General features: G+C 49.7%; 1 protein-coding gene across 1 annotated transcript in view; it reads left to right on the top strand.

Moving 5' to 3' along the window:
- The first annotated feature begins 4,791 nt into the window (after positions 1-4,791).
- Positions 4,792-17,863, top strand: part of KITLG (KIT ligand) — a 192,631-nt gene continuing 179,559 nt past the window's right edge. Inside the window, exon 1 of the mRNA XM_075344787.1 lies at positions 4,792-4,963. Coding sequence (XP_075200902.1) covers positions 4,949-4,963 — 15 coding nt within the window. The 5' untranslated portion in view covers positions 4,792-4,948. The remainder of the gene's footprint in view (positions 4,964-17,863) is intronic.

The following is a 17,863-nucleotide window of genomic DNA, read 5'->3' as shown; positions in this document are numbered from 1 at the left end:
GTAAAAGAGATGGAATTTTTACTTATTCATCATTCAAGAAGTTACACAGTCATGATGGTGATAATACACTCAGATCATATGACTCCACAGACAGGCAGATAGTAAATAGATGCAAGGACAGTCACATATGAGGTGTGATGACAGCGAGTGTGAACAGAGCCCATCTTGTTGACTAAGCTGACACAACAGAGGTGGCGCCCTCTATCCCACTGGGGTGGTGTTCCCATCAGACCCCAGAGTTCCTGCTCCCTCAGACCTTCATGTAAAGTATATTACCCACAAAATATTCCATAAACATTTTGTATTCAAAAATTATTTTTTATTGATTAAAAACTACACACACATCTTTAAAATCAAAGTGCACGGAAAAAACATGAGGGAAAGAACATGGGTGTACGTAGTATAGGATAGCCTTACAGGATGTACAATGGTCTCATATATGTCACAATAGATAATATTCAAAAAATGTGCTATACACATAGCATATCAGAAGCCAGCAGAGTATTAAAGGTTATATATAGGACAATAAAGACCAATGCATAGAAAATATAAAACAAATAGCATATACAGTATGTAAGGTCTTAGTCCCCATGGGGATCAAAGAGTTAACCCTATCTAAAGTGTCAGGTGCATAAATACATAGCATATACATAATGAGGTAGTAAGAAGTGTACAGCAGCAATAAATCAACATAGAGACATCCAGTAGTAAATCATGACATATCTAAAATAATTACCAGTCCCTCACTACCACTCTAACGACTGATTCGCTACCGCTTCGTCGGGTACTTGGATGACGCTGGTGATGACGATGTCATCCCCAGCGTCATCCAAGTAGCCGCCCATAATCTCGTGCATGCGCAATAACATCACCGGCGCTCGCAATTTGAAAACAGTGCTGTCCAGCGATAGTGCCACTGTGCATGCACGAGATTATGGGCGGCTGCTTGGATGAGGTTAGTGATGACAATGTCATCACTAGCATCATCCAAGTAGCTGCCCATAATCTTGCGCATGCGCAGTGGCACTGTCGCTGGACACTTCAAATCGCGAGCACCGTTGATGTTATTGAGCATGTGCGAGATTATGGGCAGGTACTTGGATGATGCTGGTGATGACATTGTCATCACCAGAGTCATCCAAGTATCTGCCCATAATCTCGTGCCTGCGCAATAACATCACCGGCGCTCGCTCTTTGACAGACTTCAGGAGCACGGATAACATGAGGGCGGCCTCATGTATGTCAATCAACACTGGGGGACGGTGAACAGCGGCAGGAGGGGGAATGGACGCAATACAGCCCACCCCCGTGGCCAGCAAAGCTCATTAGCATACCAAAAGGTAAGATTTTATAAAGTGTTTATTTAGGTCTGAAAGGGGGGCCAGTAGGAAGATGAACCTTTCTAGAATGCAGCCCAGGAGCTGCAGAAGGGGATTCTTTTAGTTTCATAGCTACAATTCTAGTGACAGGTTCCCTTTAACCAAATAAATAAATTATTAAAAAAAAAAACGATGTGTTGTCCTCCCTATTTTTGATGCTTAGCCAAGGTAAAGCAGACAGCTGTGTTCTGATGTTATCTGACTGGAAAGGTCCATGGTTATTGTGCCCTTCCCAGCCTAAAAATACCAGCCGGCAGCTGCCCCAGAAGTAACGCATCACCGTAGATTCTCCAATTCTGTCTTTTTGCCTTGGCAGTTCCTAATTGCCCTGATGTAGTGGCAATAGTTAGATAATGTTTAAGGTTGATGTTAGCTGTGTAGTGTCAGCTGGCATCAAACCTTGATATTAATAATAGAGATGTTTCTATCAGACACCCCTATTATTAACCCAGTAAGTTAAAAACAAAAAAAACACAAAAATATTTTAGTTTAAAAAACACATCCTGACTCTAGCCCTGATTTACATATTTATTTTTTAAAAAAATCCCTGCAGATGCGAAGTAGTCCACCAAATTTGACATACTCCACAAATGGAAACCTGAAAGACATAAAAAGAAATAAATAATACAAGTTAGGGGTGCTTCACACACAGCGAGCTCGCTGCCGAGATCGCTGCTGAGTCACGCTTTTTGTGACGCAGCAGTGACCTCATTAGCGATCTCGCTGTGTGTGACACTGAGCAGCGATCTGGCCCCTGCTGCGAGATCGCTGCTCGTTACACACAGCCCTGGTTCGTTTTCTTCAAAGCCGCTCTCCTGCTGTGACACACAGATCGCTGTGTGTGACAGCAAGAGAGCGACAAATGAAGCGAGCAGGGAGCAGGAGCCGGCGTCTGACAGCTGAGGTAAGCTGTATCCAAGATAAACATCGGGTAACCAAGGTGGTTACCCGATATTTACCTTAGTTACCAGCCTCTGCAGCTCTCACGCTGCCTGTGCTGCCGGCTCCGGCTCTCTGCACATGTAGCTGCTGTACACATCGGGTTAATTAACCCGATGTGTACAGCAGCTAGGAGAGCAAGGAGCCAGCGCTAAGCAGTGTGCGCGGCTCCCTGCTCTCTGCACATGTAGCTGCATTACACATCGGGTTAATTAACCCGATGTGTACTGTAGCTAGGAGAGCAAGGAGCCAGCGCTCAGTGTGCGCGGCTCCCTGCTCCCTGCTCACACTGGTAACTAATGTAAACATCGGGTAACCATACCCGATGTTTACCTTAGTTACCAGTCTCCGCAGCTTCCAGACGGCGGCTCCGTGCAAGCGCAGCGTCGCTTGCACGTCGCTGCTGGCTGGGGGCTGTTCACTGGTCGCTGGTGAGATCTGCCTGTTTGACAGCTCACCAGCGACCATGTAGCGATGCAGCAGCGATCCTGACCAGGTCAGATCGCTGGTCGGATCGCTGCTGCATCGCTAAGTGTGAAGGTACCCTTACTGTCCCTCTTTCACCAATTTATTATTAAATTAATTATCCCAACAGCTCTGAAGTAGTCCATGGTGTTCCCATGATGTCCACTGATTCTGTAGTATAACCTATGGAGCCTCATTCTGAGAATGACGCTTCATTGGTCACTCCCGGTCAGGCTGCGCTTGTGATACCCAGCGACCGGATCAGACAGCAACACGAGACACGGAATGTCTGATGAGTGATGATGTTACTGAGTTACTGACGTCACCACTCGTGAGATATTCTGGGGCTCGCGCTGCCCTCTGTGTGAGAGTGGTGATTAAGGAAGCGATTGATTGCAGTTATTTATTCCAAAGGGTGTGCAACAATTTTGTACTGACCATTTTTGGAGTTTTGTGCGAAGTCATGTAAAATTTGCCTTTTTTTACCTCTATTCTTTTCTTAGTGTTGTTCCAATCATGTGTATAACAAAACATGTGTAATTACAAGAATTTTCTGGGCACAATACTTCATATTCTGGAAAAATTTCAAGGGTGCCAACAATTTCGGCCAATTCTGTATCCCAGATCTAATCTAAATCTAAATCTAATCTACACGCTGTGACATCGCTAATGATATATCGTCGGAGTCACGTCGTAAGTGACGCACATCCGGCGCTGTTAGCAACATCGTAGCATGTGACACCAAGGAGCGACGATCAACGATCGCAAAAACGTCAAAAATCGTTGATCATTGACACGTCGCTCCTTTTCATAATATCATGGTGGTGCATGTCGCTGGTTGTTCGTTGTTCCTGCGGCGTCACACATTGCTAAGTGTAAAGCCGCAGGACCGACGAACATCTCCTTACCTGCGTCCACCGGCAATGAGGAAGGAAGGAGGTGGACGGCATGTTCCGGTCGCTCATCTCCGCCCCTCCTCTGCTATTGAGCGGCCACTTAGTGATGCAGTAGTGACGTCGCTATGACGCTGAACGCACCTCCCCTTTGAAGGAGGGATTGTTCGGTGGTCACAGCGACGTCACTGAAAAGGTATGTGCGTGTGACACTGCCGTAGCGATAATGTTCGCTATGGCAGTGATCACCAAATGTCGCATGAACGACGGGGGCGGGTGCTATCGCTAGCGATGTCGCAGCGTGTAAAGCACCCTTTAGTTCTCCCTTCTAGATCAATTCTATTGCTTCCAGAGGAGAGTGTGCCGAGCATCGTGTCACCGGGTCTTATATAAGACCCGATGATGCATTATGGCCAGCCAATCACAGTAATGCCAGTAGCCAACATGGCTATGGCATTACCATATATGGCAGGCAATCCTGCATGTTCATTGGCTGTCTAACCTTCGCAATACCTATTGGGCAGAGACTTGAGTACCCGCAATACTCGATAGTTATAGATAGTTTCGAATATACCTGAGAAACCCAATACGTGATTGAGTATCGAGTACTGGCAAGCACGCTTATGCATCAATAGAAGGACATTTTTTAATACAAATATATTAGAAAATAGCTTAGATCATAGCATCAAACCGATCTGCACCTGTGATCCGATTCTTGGATCAGATCACAGTAAAATGACACTAGGAGCAGAGTTTGAGCAAACTGTCATTGGCATAATGCATCCGATTCTCTCGGAACAGAGATAAAACGCCAGTGTGAGTGAAATCTTACCCTTAAAGTGATCCAGAACTGAAACTTGCAGTAATAAAAAACCCATCTCAATACAGTAGAGTGTACAATCCACCTACGATGTGGATCCTTTGCATGCAGATCAATAGGGGATTCCCTGCTGCACTTGTTTCCCCTATGTAGTACACATCGGTGTTCTGTGCCTGGGATTGCAATGTGTTAACAGTCCCAGCAGCAGCAGGCGTGGCCAGCAGGCTAGGAGCAGGAGGGGGCAGGCTGCTATATAACTAGTGATTGGGATCAGAGTGCACAATCCCACAAAGTGACTATGAGAGAGGATTACTGCCAAGTGATTCAGTGCTTATCATCACTACTGTACAGGGAAAGCCAATGCACGGATTAGCTGAAATATGCTGGGGCTCCACAACAGCTGAACGGATATTCTACAAGCTACCTGGACTAGGGAGCGCCATCCTTTCCTTATGAAGAAGACAAAAGTAAGTAGCTGCAAATTACCATATAGCAGAGGTGCAGACGGAGCCATCGCAATGCTGCTGCAGTTATCCAGGCACATGCTATATACTAGTGTGAACGTAGACTTTATAGAAAATAAAATCTGGTGCGCTATGGTTTTCTGCAGCTTCTGTCAGGGGTTAGGGTTTTATTGCCTGCATGTCAGGACAGCAGCCTCTGGAGGAGCAGCTGGATCCATCCAAGGAGCACTGAGTACCTGGAGTTAGGTGGCCACGAATCAGCCCTAGCACTGGTACCATCCAAGGAGCACTGAGTACCTGGAGTTAGGTGGCCACGATCCAGCCCTAGCACTGGTACCATCCAAGGAGCACTGAGTACCTGGAGTTAGGTGGCCACGATTCAGCCCTAGCACTGGTGCACTGGATCCATCAATGGAGCGCTGAATACCTGGAGTTAGGTGGCCACTGCCCAGCCCTAGCACTGGTTCACTGAATCCATCCAAGGAGCTTTGAGTACCTAGAGTTAGGTGGCCACTGCCCAGCCCTAGCATTGGTGCACTGGATCCATCCAAGGAGCACTGAGTACCTGGAGTTAGGTGGCCACTGTCCAGTCCTAGCACTGATGGACTGGATCCATCCAAGGAGCACTGAGTACCTGGAGTTAGGTGGCCACTGTCCAGTCCTAGCGCTGATGCACTGGATCCATCCAAGGAGCACTGAGTACCTGGAGTTAGGTGGCCACTGTCCAGTCCTAGCGCTGGTGCACTGGATCCATCCAAGGAGCACTGAGTACCTGGAGTTAGGTGGCCACTGTACAGTCCTAGCACTGATGGACTGGATCCATCCAAGGAGCACTGAGTACCTGGAGTTAGGTGGCCACTGTCCAGTCCTAGCGCTGATGCACTGGATCCATCCAAGGAGCACTGAGTACCTGGAGTTAGGTGGCCACTGTCCAGTCCTAGCGCTGGTGCACTGGATCCATCCAAGGAGCACTGAGTACCTGGAGTTAGGTGGCCACTGTCCAGCCCTAGCACTGGTGCACTGGATCCATCCAAGGAACACTGAGTACCTGGAGTTGGGTGGCCACTGTCCAGTCCTAGCGCTGGTGCACTGGATCCATCCAAGGAGCCTTCAGTACCTGGAGTTAGGTGGCCACTGTCCAGTCCTAGCACTGGTGCATTGGATCCATCCAAGGAGCACCTGAGTACCTGGAGTTAGGTGGCCACTGTCCAGCCCTAGCCAAGGTCCACTGGATCCATCCAAGGAGCCTTGAGTACCTGGAGTTAGGTGGCCACTGTCTAGTCCTAGCACTGGTGCCCTGGATCCATCCAAGGAGCACCTGAGAACCTGGAGTTAGGTGACCACTGTCCAGTCCTAGCGCTGGTGCACTGGATCGATCCAGGGAGCACTGAGTACCTGGAGTTTGGTGGCCACTGTTCAGCCCTTGCACTGGTGCTCACTGGACTACTGGCACAGGGCTGGATATCTCAGCATGGAAATAACACGCAGCAGGAGACTTCTTTTTTTTCCATGGAAGGACTGTACTGTTGCTATTTGCTTTTGCTGCTGTTTTGAGATTTATATAGCTTTGATCCTATTGAAAATTCTTGCGCCTTAGGGTTACTTGGATGCATTCACACATTGCATCCTTTTTGATAATAACGGCAAAGCCATGCTTAATTTTTTCTTTAGTAATACAAAAAGTGTCTGCAACGTGTGAACGTCACAAGTTGTGTATATTCGGCAAATATGAATTACCCACGAACTTTGCTACCATGCAGCAGCCAGGAGGAAATGTGTATCCTTTCGGTTATGTTACAATGTGATAAACCGTTGAATTATAATAAATGAGCGCTCTGATGAGTGACATGACAACCACAGCAGTGCAGCGCCTGACAAATTCTGCACTGTTGCAGCTGGATTGGTTTGGCTGAAGGTGTCAGCAATTTACATTTGCCTTGTGGCTCTGTACAGATTTTTAATTACCATGTCAGAAGTTTTCAGGAATGTTGAGATTGTGAGATTTTAACACCCAGAGGTCAATAAATTAGAACTTTCAAGGTATGTCAGAGTTGTAGATTACAAATATACTAAAGATATGAATGCACTGCAATCTTCAAAGGTTTATCGATACTTGTGTGGGCGTTCATGGGCAGCAGAATAGTAATACTGGCCACTGACCTCAACTATTAAAGCTAGTAAGGATACATTTTATTCTGCATTATATGCTATAATGTGTTTTTATTAAGCGTAAAGTGGCAATAAACCTATGAATACAGCATTCATCACCCAATATATTCTTTCTTTATTATCCTAGTTTAATAGCTTACAAATTGCATATTGTGGCTCTATGAGTACTGTAATAAAGCATTGTTTATGATTCTTTTATATTCTTGCAACATTAAAACTCTTGATATGAAACTTCATCCATATAAACTGTCAAGATGGCAATGTATCTGACAGTTACTTTACAGGCAGGAAGTCTGTTTCCACTTGGATGGTGTGCAGGGCTGGCATTGATGTAGGGGCTCTGCTTCCACTTGGAGGGTGTGCAGGGCTGGCACTGATGTAGGAGCTCTGCTTCCACTTGGATGCTGTGCAGGGCTGGCACTGATGTAGGGGCTCTGCTTCCACTTGGATGCTGTGCAGGGCTGGCATTGATGTAGGGGCTCTGCTTCCCATTGGATGGTGTGCAGGGCTGGCATTGATGTAGGGGCTCTGCTTCTACTTGGATGGTGTGCAGGGCTGGCATTGATGTAGGGGCTCTGCTTCCACGTTCATGGTGTGCAGGGCTGGCATTGATGTTGGGGTTCTCTACTTCCACTTGCATGATATGCAGGGCTGGCATTGATGTAGGGGCTCTGCTTCCACTTTCATGGTGTGCAGGACTGGCATTGATGTAGGGGCTTTGCATCCACTTGGATTGTATACAGGGCTGGCATTGATGTAGGGGCTGTGCTTCCACTTGGAGGGTGTGGATGGCTGGCATTGTTGTAGGAGCCCTGCTTCCACGTTCATGGTGTGTAGGCCTGGCATTTATGTAGGGGCTCTGCATCCACTTGGATGGTGTGCAGGTTCGGCATTGATGTAGGGGCTCTGCTTCCGCTTTCATGGTGTGTAGGGCTGGCATTGATGTAGGGGCTTTGTATCCACTTGGATGGTATGCAGGGTTGGCATTGATAAAGGGGCTCTGCTTCCACTTTCATGGTGGGCAGGGCTGGCATTGATGTAGGGGCTCTGCATCCACTTGGATGGTATGCAGGGCTGGCACTGATATAGGGGCTCTGCTTTCACTTGGATGGTATGCAGGCTGGCACTGATTTAGGGGCTCTGCTTCCACTTGGATGGTGTGCATGGCTGGCCTTGAATTAGGGGCTCTGCTTCCACTTGGATGGTGTGCAGTGCTGTCATTGATGTAGGGGCTCTGCTTCCACTTAGAGGGTGTGCATGGCTGGCATTGATGTAGGGGCCCTGCTTCGACTTTCATGGTGTGCAGAGCTAGCACTGATGTAGGGGCTCTGCTTCCACTTAGAGGGTGTGCATGGCTGGCATTGATGTAGGGGCCCTGCTTCCACTTTCATGGTGTGCAGGCTGGCACTGATTTAGGGGCTCTACTTCCAGTTGGATGGTGTGCAGGGCTGGCATTGATGTAGCGGCTCTGCTTACACTTTCATGGTTTGCAGGGCTGGCATTGATGTAGCGGCTCTGCATCCACGTGGATGGTCTGCAGGTTCGGCATTGATATAGGGTCTCTGCTTCCACTTGGATGGTGTGCAGGTCGGCATTGATGTAGGGGCTCTGCGTCCACTTGGATGGTCTGTAGGGCTGGCACTGCTTTAGGGGATATGTTTCCACTTGGATGGTGTGCAGGGCTGGCACTGATTTAGGGGCTCTGCTTCCACTTGGATGGTGTGCAGGTTTGGCATTGATGTAGGGGCTCTGCTTCCACTTGGATGGTCTGTAGGGCTGGCACTGCTTTAGGGGCTCTGCTTCCACTTGGATGGTGTGCAGGGCTAGCACTGATGTAGGGGCTCTTCTTTCACTTGGATGGTGTGCAGGTCTGACACTGATTTAGGGGCTCTGTTTCCACTTAGATGGTGTGCAGCGCTGGCATTGATGTAGGGTCTTTGCTTTCACTTTCATGGTGTGCAGGGCTGGCATTGATGTAGGGGCTCTGCTTCCACTTGGAGGGTGTTCATGGCTGGCATTGATGTAGGGGCCCTGCTTCCACTTTCATGGTGTGCAGGGCTAGCACTGATGTAGGGGCTCTGCTTCCACTTGGATGGTGTGTAGGGCTGGCATTGATGTAGGGGCTCTGCTTCCACTTGGATGGTCTGTAGGGCTGGCACTGCTTTAGGGGCTATGCTTCCACTTGGATGGTGTGCAGGGCTGGCACTGACTTAGGTGCTCTGCTTCCACTTGGATGGTGTGCAGGGCTGGCATTGATGTAGGGGCTCTGCTTCCAATTGGATGGTATGCAGGGCAGGTATTGATGTAGGGGCTCTGCTTTCACTTGGAGGGTGTGCAGGGCTGACATTGATGTAGGGGCTCTGCTTCCACTTGGAGGGTGTGCAGGGCTGGCATTGATGTAGGGGCTCTGCTTGCACTTGGAGGGTGTGCAGGGCTGGCATTGATGTAGGGGCTCTGCTTCCACTTGGAGGGTGTGCAGGGCTGGCATTGATGTAGGGGCTCTGCTTCCACTTGGAGGGTGTGCAGGGCTGGCACTGATTTGGAGGCTATGCTACCACTTGGAGGGTGTGCAGGGCTGGCATTGATGTAGGGGCTCTGCTTCCACTTGGATGGTGTGCAGGGCTGGCACTGATTTGGAGGCTATGCTACCACTTGGATGGTGTGCAGGGCTGGCACTGATGTAGGGGCTCTGCTTCCACTTGGATGCTGTGCAGGGCTGGCATTGATGTAGGGGCTCTGCTTCCACTTGGATGGTGTGCAGGGCTGGCATTGATGTAGGGGCTCTGCTTCCACTTGGATGGTGTGCAGGGCTGGCATTGATGTAGGGGCTCTGCTTCCACTTGGATGGTGTGCAGGGCTGACACTGATGTAGGGACTCTGCTTCCACTTGGAGGGTGTGCAGGGCTGGCACTGATGTAGGGACTCTGCTTCCACTTGGATGGTGTGCAGGGCTGGCACTGATTTAGGGGCTCTGCTTCCACTTGGATGGTGTGCAGGGCTAGCACTGATTTAGGGGCTCTGCTTCCACTTGGATGGTGTGCAGGGCTAGCACTGATTTAGGGGCTCTGCTTCCACTTGGATGCTGTGCAGGGCTGGCACTGATTTAGGGGCTCTGCTTCCACTTGGATGGTGTGCAGGGCTAGCACTGATTTAGGGGCTCTGCTTCCACTTGGATGGTATGCAGGGCTGGCACTGATATAGGGGCTCTGCTTTCACTTGGATGGTATGCAGGCTGGCACTGATTTAGGGGCTCTGCTTCCACTTGGATGGTGTGCATGGCTGGCATTGAATTAGGGGCTCTGCTTCCACTTGGATGGTGTGCAGTGCTGTCATTGATGTAGGGGCTCTGCTTCCACTTAGAGGGTGTGCATGGCTGGCATTGATGTAGGGGCCCTGCTTCGACTTTCATGGTGTGCAGAGCTAGCACTGATGTAGGGGCTCTGCTTCCACTTAGAGGGTGTGCATGGCTGGCATTGATGTAGGGGCCCTGCTTCCACTTTCATGGTGTGCAGGCTGGCACTGATTTAGGGGCTCTACTTCCAGTTGGATGGTGTGCAGGGCTGGCATTGATGTAGCGGCTCTGCTTACACTTTCATGGTTTGCAGGGCTGGCATTGATGTAGCGGCTCTGCATCCACGTGGATGGTCTGCAGGTTCGGCATTGATATAGGGTCTCTGCTTCCACTTGGATGGTGTGCAGGTCGGCATTGATGTAGGGGCTCTGCGTCCACTTGGATGGTCTGTAGGGCTGGCACTGCTTTAGGGGATATGTTTCCACTTGGATGGTGTGCAGGGCTGGCACTGATTTAGGGGCTCTGCTTCCACTTGGATGGTGTGCAGGTTTGGCATTGATGTAGGGGCTCTGCTTCCACTTGGATGGTCTGTAGGGCTGGCACTGCTTTAGGGGCTCTGCTTCCACTTGGATGGTGTGCAGGGCTAGCACTGATGTAGGGGCTCTTCTTTCACTTGGATGGTGTGCAGGTCTGACACTGATTTAGGGGCTCTGTTTCCACTTAGATGGTGTGCAGGGCTGGCATTGATGTAGGGGCTTTGCTTTCACTTTCATGGTGTGCAGGGCTGGCATTGATGTAGGGGCTCTGCTTCCACTTGGAAGGTGTTCATGGCTGGCATTGATGTAGGGGCCCTGCTTCCACTTTCATGGTGTGCAGGGCTAGCACTGATGTAGGGGCTCTGCTTCCACTTGGATGGTGTGTAGGGCTGGCATTGATGTAGGGGCTCTGCTTCCACTTGGATGGTCTGTAGGGCTGGCACTGCTTTAGGGGCTATGCTTCCACTTGGATGGTGTGCAGGGCTGGCACTGACTTAGGTGCTCTGCTTCCACTTGGATGGTGTGCAGGGCTGGCATTGATGTAGGGGCTCTGCTTCCAATTGGATGGTATGCAGGGCAGGTATTGATGTAGGGGCTCTGCTTTCACTTGGAGGGTGTGCAGGGCTGACATTGATGTAGGGGCTCTGCTTCCACTTGGAGGGTGTGCAGGGCTGGCATTCATGTAGGGGCTCTGCTTGCACTTGGAGGGTGTGCAGGGCTGGCATTGATGTAGGGGCTCTGCTTCCACTTGGAGGGTGTGCAGGGCTGGCATTGATGTAGGGGCTCTGCTTCCACTTGGAGGGTGTGCAGGGCTGGCACTGATTTGGAGGCTATGCTACCACTTGGAGGGTGTGCAGGGCTGGCATTGATGTAGGGGCTCTGCTTCCACTTGGATGGTGTGCAGGGCTGGCACTGATTTGGAGGCTATGCTACCACTTGGATGGTGTGCAGGGCTGGCACTGATGTAGGGGCTCTGCTTCCACTTGGATGCTGTGCAGGGCTGGCATTGATGTAGGGGCTCTGCTTCCACTTGGATGGTGTGCAGGGCTGGCATTGATGTAGGGGCTCTGCTTCCACTTGGATGGTGTGCAGGGCTGGCATTGATGTAGGGGCTCTGCTTCCACTTGGATGGTGTGCAGGGCTGACACTGATGTAGGGACTCTGCTTCCACTTGGAGGGTGTGCAGGGCTGGCACTGATGTAGGGACTCTGCTTCCACTTGGATGGTGTGCAGGGCTGGCACTGATTTAGGGGCTCTGCTTCCACTTGGATGGTGTGCAGGGCTAGCACTGATTTAGGGGCTCTGCTTCCACTTGGATGGTGTGCAGGGCTAGCACTGATTTAGGGGCTCTGCTTCCACTTGGATGCTGTGCAGGGCTGGCACTGATTTAGGGGCTCTGCTTCCACTTGGATGGTGTGCAGGGCTAGCACTGATTTAGGGGCTCTGCTTCCACTTGGATGCTGTGCAGGGCTGGCACTGATTTAGGGGCTCTGCTTCCACTTGGATGGTGTGCAGGGCTGGCACTGATGTAGGGGCTCTGCTTCCACTTGGATGCTGTGCAGGGCTGGCATTGATGTAGGGGCTCTGCTTCCACTTGGATGGTGTGCAGGGCTGGCATTGATGTAGGGGCTCTGCTTCCACTTGGATGGTGTGCAGGGCTGGCATTGATGTAGGGGCTCTGCTTCCACTTGGATGGTGTGCAGGGCTGGCACTGATTTAGGGGCTCTGCTTCCACTTGGATGGTGTGCAGGGCTAGCACTGATTTAGGGGCTCTGCTTCCACTTGGATGGTGTGCAGGGCTGGCACTGATGTAGGGACTCTGCTTCCACTTGGAGGGTGTGCAGGGCTGGCACTGATGTAGGGACTCTGCTTCCACTTGGATGGTGTGCAGGGCTGGCACTGATTTAGGGGCTCTGCTTCCACTTGGATGGTGTGCAGGGCTAGCACTGATTTAGGGGCTCTGCTTCCACTTGGATGGTGTGCAGGGCTAGCACTGATTTAGGGGCTCTGCTTCCACTTGGATGCTGTCCAGGGCTGGCACTGATTTAGGGGCTCTGCTTCCACTTGGATGGTGTGCAGGGCTAGCACTGATTTAGGAGCTCTGCTTCCACTTGGATGCTGTGCAGGGCTAGCACTGATTTAGGGGCTCTGCTTCCACTTGGATGCTGTGCAGGGCTAGCACTGATTTAGGAGCTCTGCTTCCACTTGGATGCTGTGCAGGGCTAGCACTGATTTAGGAGCTCTGCTTCCACTTGGATGGTGTGCAGGGCTAGCACTGATTTAGGGGCTCTGCTTCCACTTGGATGCTGTGCAGGGCTAGCACTGATTTAGGAGCTCTGCTTCCACTTGGAGGGTGTGCAGGGCTGGCACTGATTTAGGGGCTCTGCTTCCACTTGGATGCTGTGCAGGGCTAGCACTGATTTAGGAGCTCTGCTTCCACTTGGATGCTGTGCAGGGCTAGCACTGATTTAGGGGCTATGCTTCCACTTGGATGGTGTGCAGGGCTGGCACTGATTTAGGGGCTCTGCTTCCACTTGGATGCTGTGCAGGGCTGGCACTGATTTACGGGCTCTGCTTCCACTTGGATGGTGTGCAGGGCTAGCACTGATTTAGGGGCTATGCTTCCACTTGGATGGTGTGCAGGGCTGGCACTGATTTAGGGGCTCTGCTTCCACTTGGATGGTGTGCAGGTTCAGCATTGATTTAGCAGGATCCGATGTTTGCTGAAACATCTGTCAATATTAAGCTGACAGGCCTGTCTGATGTCTGTGTGTACAGTACTGTGAATAAAACTATCAGCAAGGCCATCCCTGTAAAGCGTCTACTCTGCAGGTATTCCATTAAATAAACAGTGAAATGCCAGTCCTCAGGTCTAGAGGGTGTAGGAGCACCATTTACATTTCCTGGCTGATAAGATTTCCTGTTCTACAATCATATCTGGATTCTACAGGTTCCAAATACAAGAGTATTGCATCCACCCTGGATTCATAGAGCCTTAGTAATGAGTTACATGATTTTATAATACTTGAACAAGCATTAGAGCAGAATAACTTTGAAGTAGAATAGGATTAAAGGTTGCATTTACATATGAAACTTTGCCAGGGCTAGCATCAAAGAAGGAATGTGCAGAGGTGAGAGGTACAATTTACCTCCGGTCTATAATGACCAAAAATATCTTCTGTCCCACATCTGGTGGGTGACCTTGTGCACACAATGAGTTAAACTTTGGTTGAGCCTATAGAAGTTATCAGTTAGCAAAGTCATAGGTTCGTTTTTTATGTCCTTGTAGAGATTAACGCAATGCCCTGGATGATTGCCTAAAGCTTCCTAGTAGGATAGATTGGAAGTATTAATCATAGACTGAGCTTATACACCATACTGTTTAAGTAACTATTAGTCCTAGAATGGTCCATCAATGAAGAATATGTAAAGAATGACTGTGCTGATATCTAAGCTTATATAATGAAGTATTAGCCCTAGACTGGTGAAACAGCTAAGCCTTTGTAAAAAAAATACTAGTCCTTGCATGTTGTATCAGCTCTCTGTAAACGATTAGTAACAATGGTGAACAGAATCAGCACAAGATCTACTAATCCGAGAATAGTGTTTGCAAAGTTTATGTCCCGAACTACTCTTCCAGAATGGTGTATCAAGTATTCTGTAGGAACTATCAGAGACTGGTGCAGCTGCTACAGGAAACCCATGTGAGGAAGTACTAGTCCTAGACTCGTGCATCAGCTAGGCATGTGTAAGGACCTTTTATCTGTAGAATGGTATATCAGCTAGGCTTCTGCGACAACCTTTTATTAGTAGAATGGTATTTCAGTTAGGGGTGCTTCACACACAGCGAGCTCGCTGCCGAGATCGCTGCTGAGTCACGCTTTTTGTGACGCAGCAGTGACCTCATTAGCGATCTCGCTGTGTGTGACACTGAGCAGCGATCTGGCCCCTGCTGCGAGATCGCTGCTCGTTACACACAGCCCTGGTTCGTTTTCTTCAAAGCCGCTCTCCTGCTGTGACACACAGATCGCTGTGTGTGACAGCGAGAGAGCGACAAATGAAGCGAGCAGGGAGCAGGAGCCGGCGTCTGACAGCTGAGGTAAGCTGTATCCAAGATAAACATCGGGTAACCAAGGTGGTTACCCGATATTTACCTTAGTTACCAGCCTCTGCAGCTCTCACGCTGCCAGTGCTGGCTCCAGCTCTCTGCACATGTAGCTGCTGTACACATCGGGTTAATTAACCCGATGTGTACAGCAGCTAGGAGAGCAAGGAGCCAGCGCTAAGCAGTGTGCGCGGCTCCCTGCTCTCTGCACATGTAGCTGCATTACACATCGGGTTAATTAACCCGATGTGTACTGTAGCTATGGTAGGAGAGCAAGGAGCCAGCGCTCAGTGTGCGCGGCTCCCTGCTCCCTGCACACACAGCTGTGCGCTGGTAACTAATGTAAACATCGGGTAACCATACCCGATGTTTACCTTAGTTACCAGTCTCCGCAGCTTCCAGACGGCAGCTCCGTGCAAGCGCAGCGTCGCTTGCACGTCGCTGCTGGCTGGGGGCTGTTCACTGGTCGCTGGTGAGATCTGCCTGTTTGACAGCTCACCAGCGACCATGTAGCGATGCAGCAGCGATCCTGACCAGGTCAGATCGCTGGTCGGATCGCTGCTGCATCGCTAAGTGTGAAGGTACCCTTAGGCTTATGTGGGGATCGTATACTGATAGATAAACCATTGGGGAACCTTTTATACAGTGTGTCCACCCATATCCTGTCCACCGCGATTAACTTGAGAATGGCGGCAGCTATAGGCATAGAACTGTTGTCTAGGTATAGTAACGTAACCATGCACTACGCAGTCAAACCACCTATATCGCCACCTGCTGGAAAACAACGGAGTTAGCATTTTTATCTCAAAAACGGAACAGATAGAGAAAAAAAGTGAATTTAAAAATTGTAGGGCATCATCAATTCAATACAAATCGACTCCTTGCATACAGAAGTGCTATGATATGAAACCCATGACTCCCCCAAAACATTGAATGCTGGTCCCGCATATGGTACTCATTTAACTTTGATGCTCAAAGTGGCCACCGTCAGCTGCAATGCACATCTGGACTCTGGACAGCATACTGTATCTTGCTGCACGTTGTGCAATATGGTAGATGACATGTTTGCACAAGCATCTGTGATACGTCGTGGTAGGTCATGAAATGTTGGTGGAGGGGTCGCATACACCTGCTGTTTTATGTGACCTCACAGAAAGAAGTCCAATGTGGTCAGGTCAGGGAGTGTGGAGGCCACTCCACACAGCCACCATACCCAATGACTTGTAGGAAGATCTCCATGAGGTATCGCTTCACATCCGCAGCCTTGTGAGTTTTACACGTTCTAATCATAGCATTTCTATATGCAAGGTGTTGATTCGTATTGAATTGATGATGCCCTACAACTTTGTAACTCATTTTTTTTCTCTATCTCGTTCCGTTTTTGAGATAAAAATGCTAATTCTGCTGTTTTTCACCAGGTGGCCCTATAGGTGGTTTCATTGCCTAGCGCATGGCTACTTTACTATACCTAGACACCACTTCTATGCCTATAGCTGCCGCCGTTTTCAAGTTAATGGCGGTGGACAGGATATGGGTGGACACACTGTATGTAGAATGGTAGATCAGCTCATCCTGTGGGTGAACCTTTTATCTGTAGAATGGTATATCAGCTAGGCCTATGTGAGGACCTTTTATATGGAGAATGGTAGATCAGCTCAGCCTGTGGGAGGACCTTTTGTGTAGAATGGTATATCAGCTAGGCCTTCTTGAGGACCTTTTATCTGTAGAATGGTATATCAGCTAAGCTTGTGGGAGAGCCTTTTATGTGTAGAATGGTACATTAGCTAAGGCTAGGTTCGCACACTGCGTCTTTTTGACGCTGCGTTTTTGTGCGTTTCTGGCCACCAAAAACGTACAAAAATGCACCTGCGTCGAAAAAACGCATCAAAAAACGCATGCGTTTTTGCCGCGATTTGGTGTGTTTTTGGCTGCGTTTTTCTGCGTTTTTGATCTCTGCGTTTTGCTGCGTTTTTCCAATGCATTGCATGGGGGGAAAACGCAGAAAAACGCAGGAAAGAACTGACATGTCCATTTTTTTTTTTAACTCAAAAACGCAGGTAAAAAAAACAGATGTGTGCGGACAGCAAAAATGAAAACTCATAGACTTTGCTGGGGAAGCAAAGTCCTGCAGTTTTGAGGCCAAAAACGCACCCGAAAAACGCCGCGAAAAACGCACTGTGCACACTGTGAGGTAGCACGGTCGGCTGCGCAGCAGAAGACACGGGATCCAGGCATTAAGGTTCACAGCACACGGTTTTAATGTCCAAACAAAAGTCCATAACAAAAATACATGTGCCTCTCCAGCAGAGAACTCAGGGAGTTCTGTTCACTCCCTCACACCCGGCACACCTGCCCTTGTTCCTGATTCTATTTAACCCTTCCTTCAGCCTGTAGGGAAACAGCATTAACCCTAGAGTGGATTTACTTTCTATCATGGAGTGAGCACAATCGGGGCGAGACATACCGGCCGTCATAGATAACCCCGGTCACAGTCTCACATACCCCCCCCCTCAGTTCAAGCGTGCGGGGTTGAACTCCAGCCATCAAACACGGGCCGCGGGACAAGGCATCGGCGTTGCCCTGCAACCTACCGGCCCGGTGTTCAACCGTAAACCGGAAGTTCTGCAGAGAAAGGAACCACCGGGTAACCCGGGCATTCCGTTCCTTGGCGGACCTCATCCAGACCAGTGGAGAGTGATCCGTCACCAAGCGAAACTGACGTCCCAGCAGGTAATAGTGTAGGGACTCCAAGGGCCACTTAATTGCCAGGCACTCCTTCTCCACTACGCTATAATTCCGCT

Source organism: Anomaloglossus baeobatrachus, chromosome 4 (assembly GCF_048569485.1).
Source record: "Anomaloglossus baeobatrachus isolate aAnoBae1 chromosome 4, aAnoBae1.hap1, whole genome shotgun sequence".
NCBI lineage: Eukaryota > Metazoa > Chordata > Amphibia > Anura > Aromobatidae > Anomaloglossus > Anomaloglossus baeobatrachus.
This window is presented reverse-complemented; position numbering and strand designations above follow the sequence as displayed.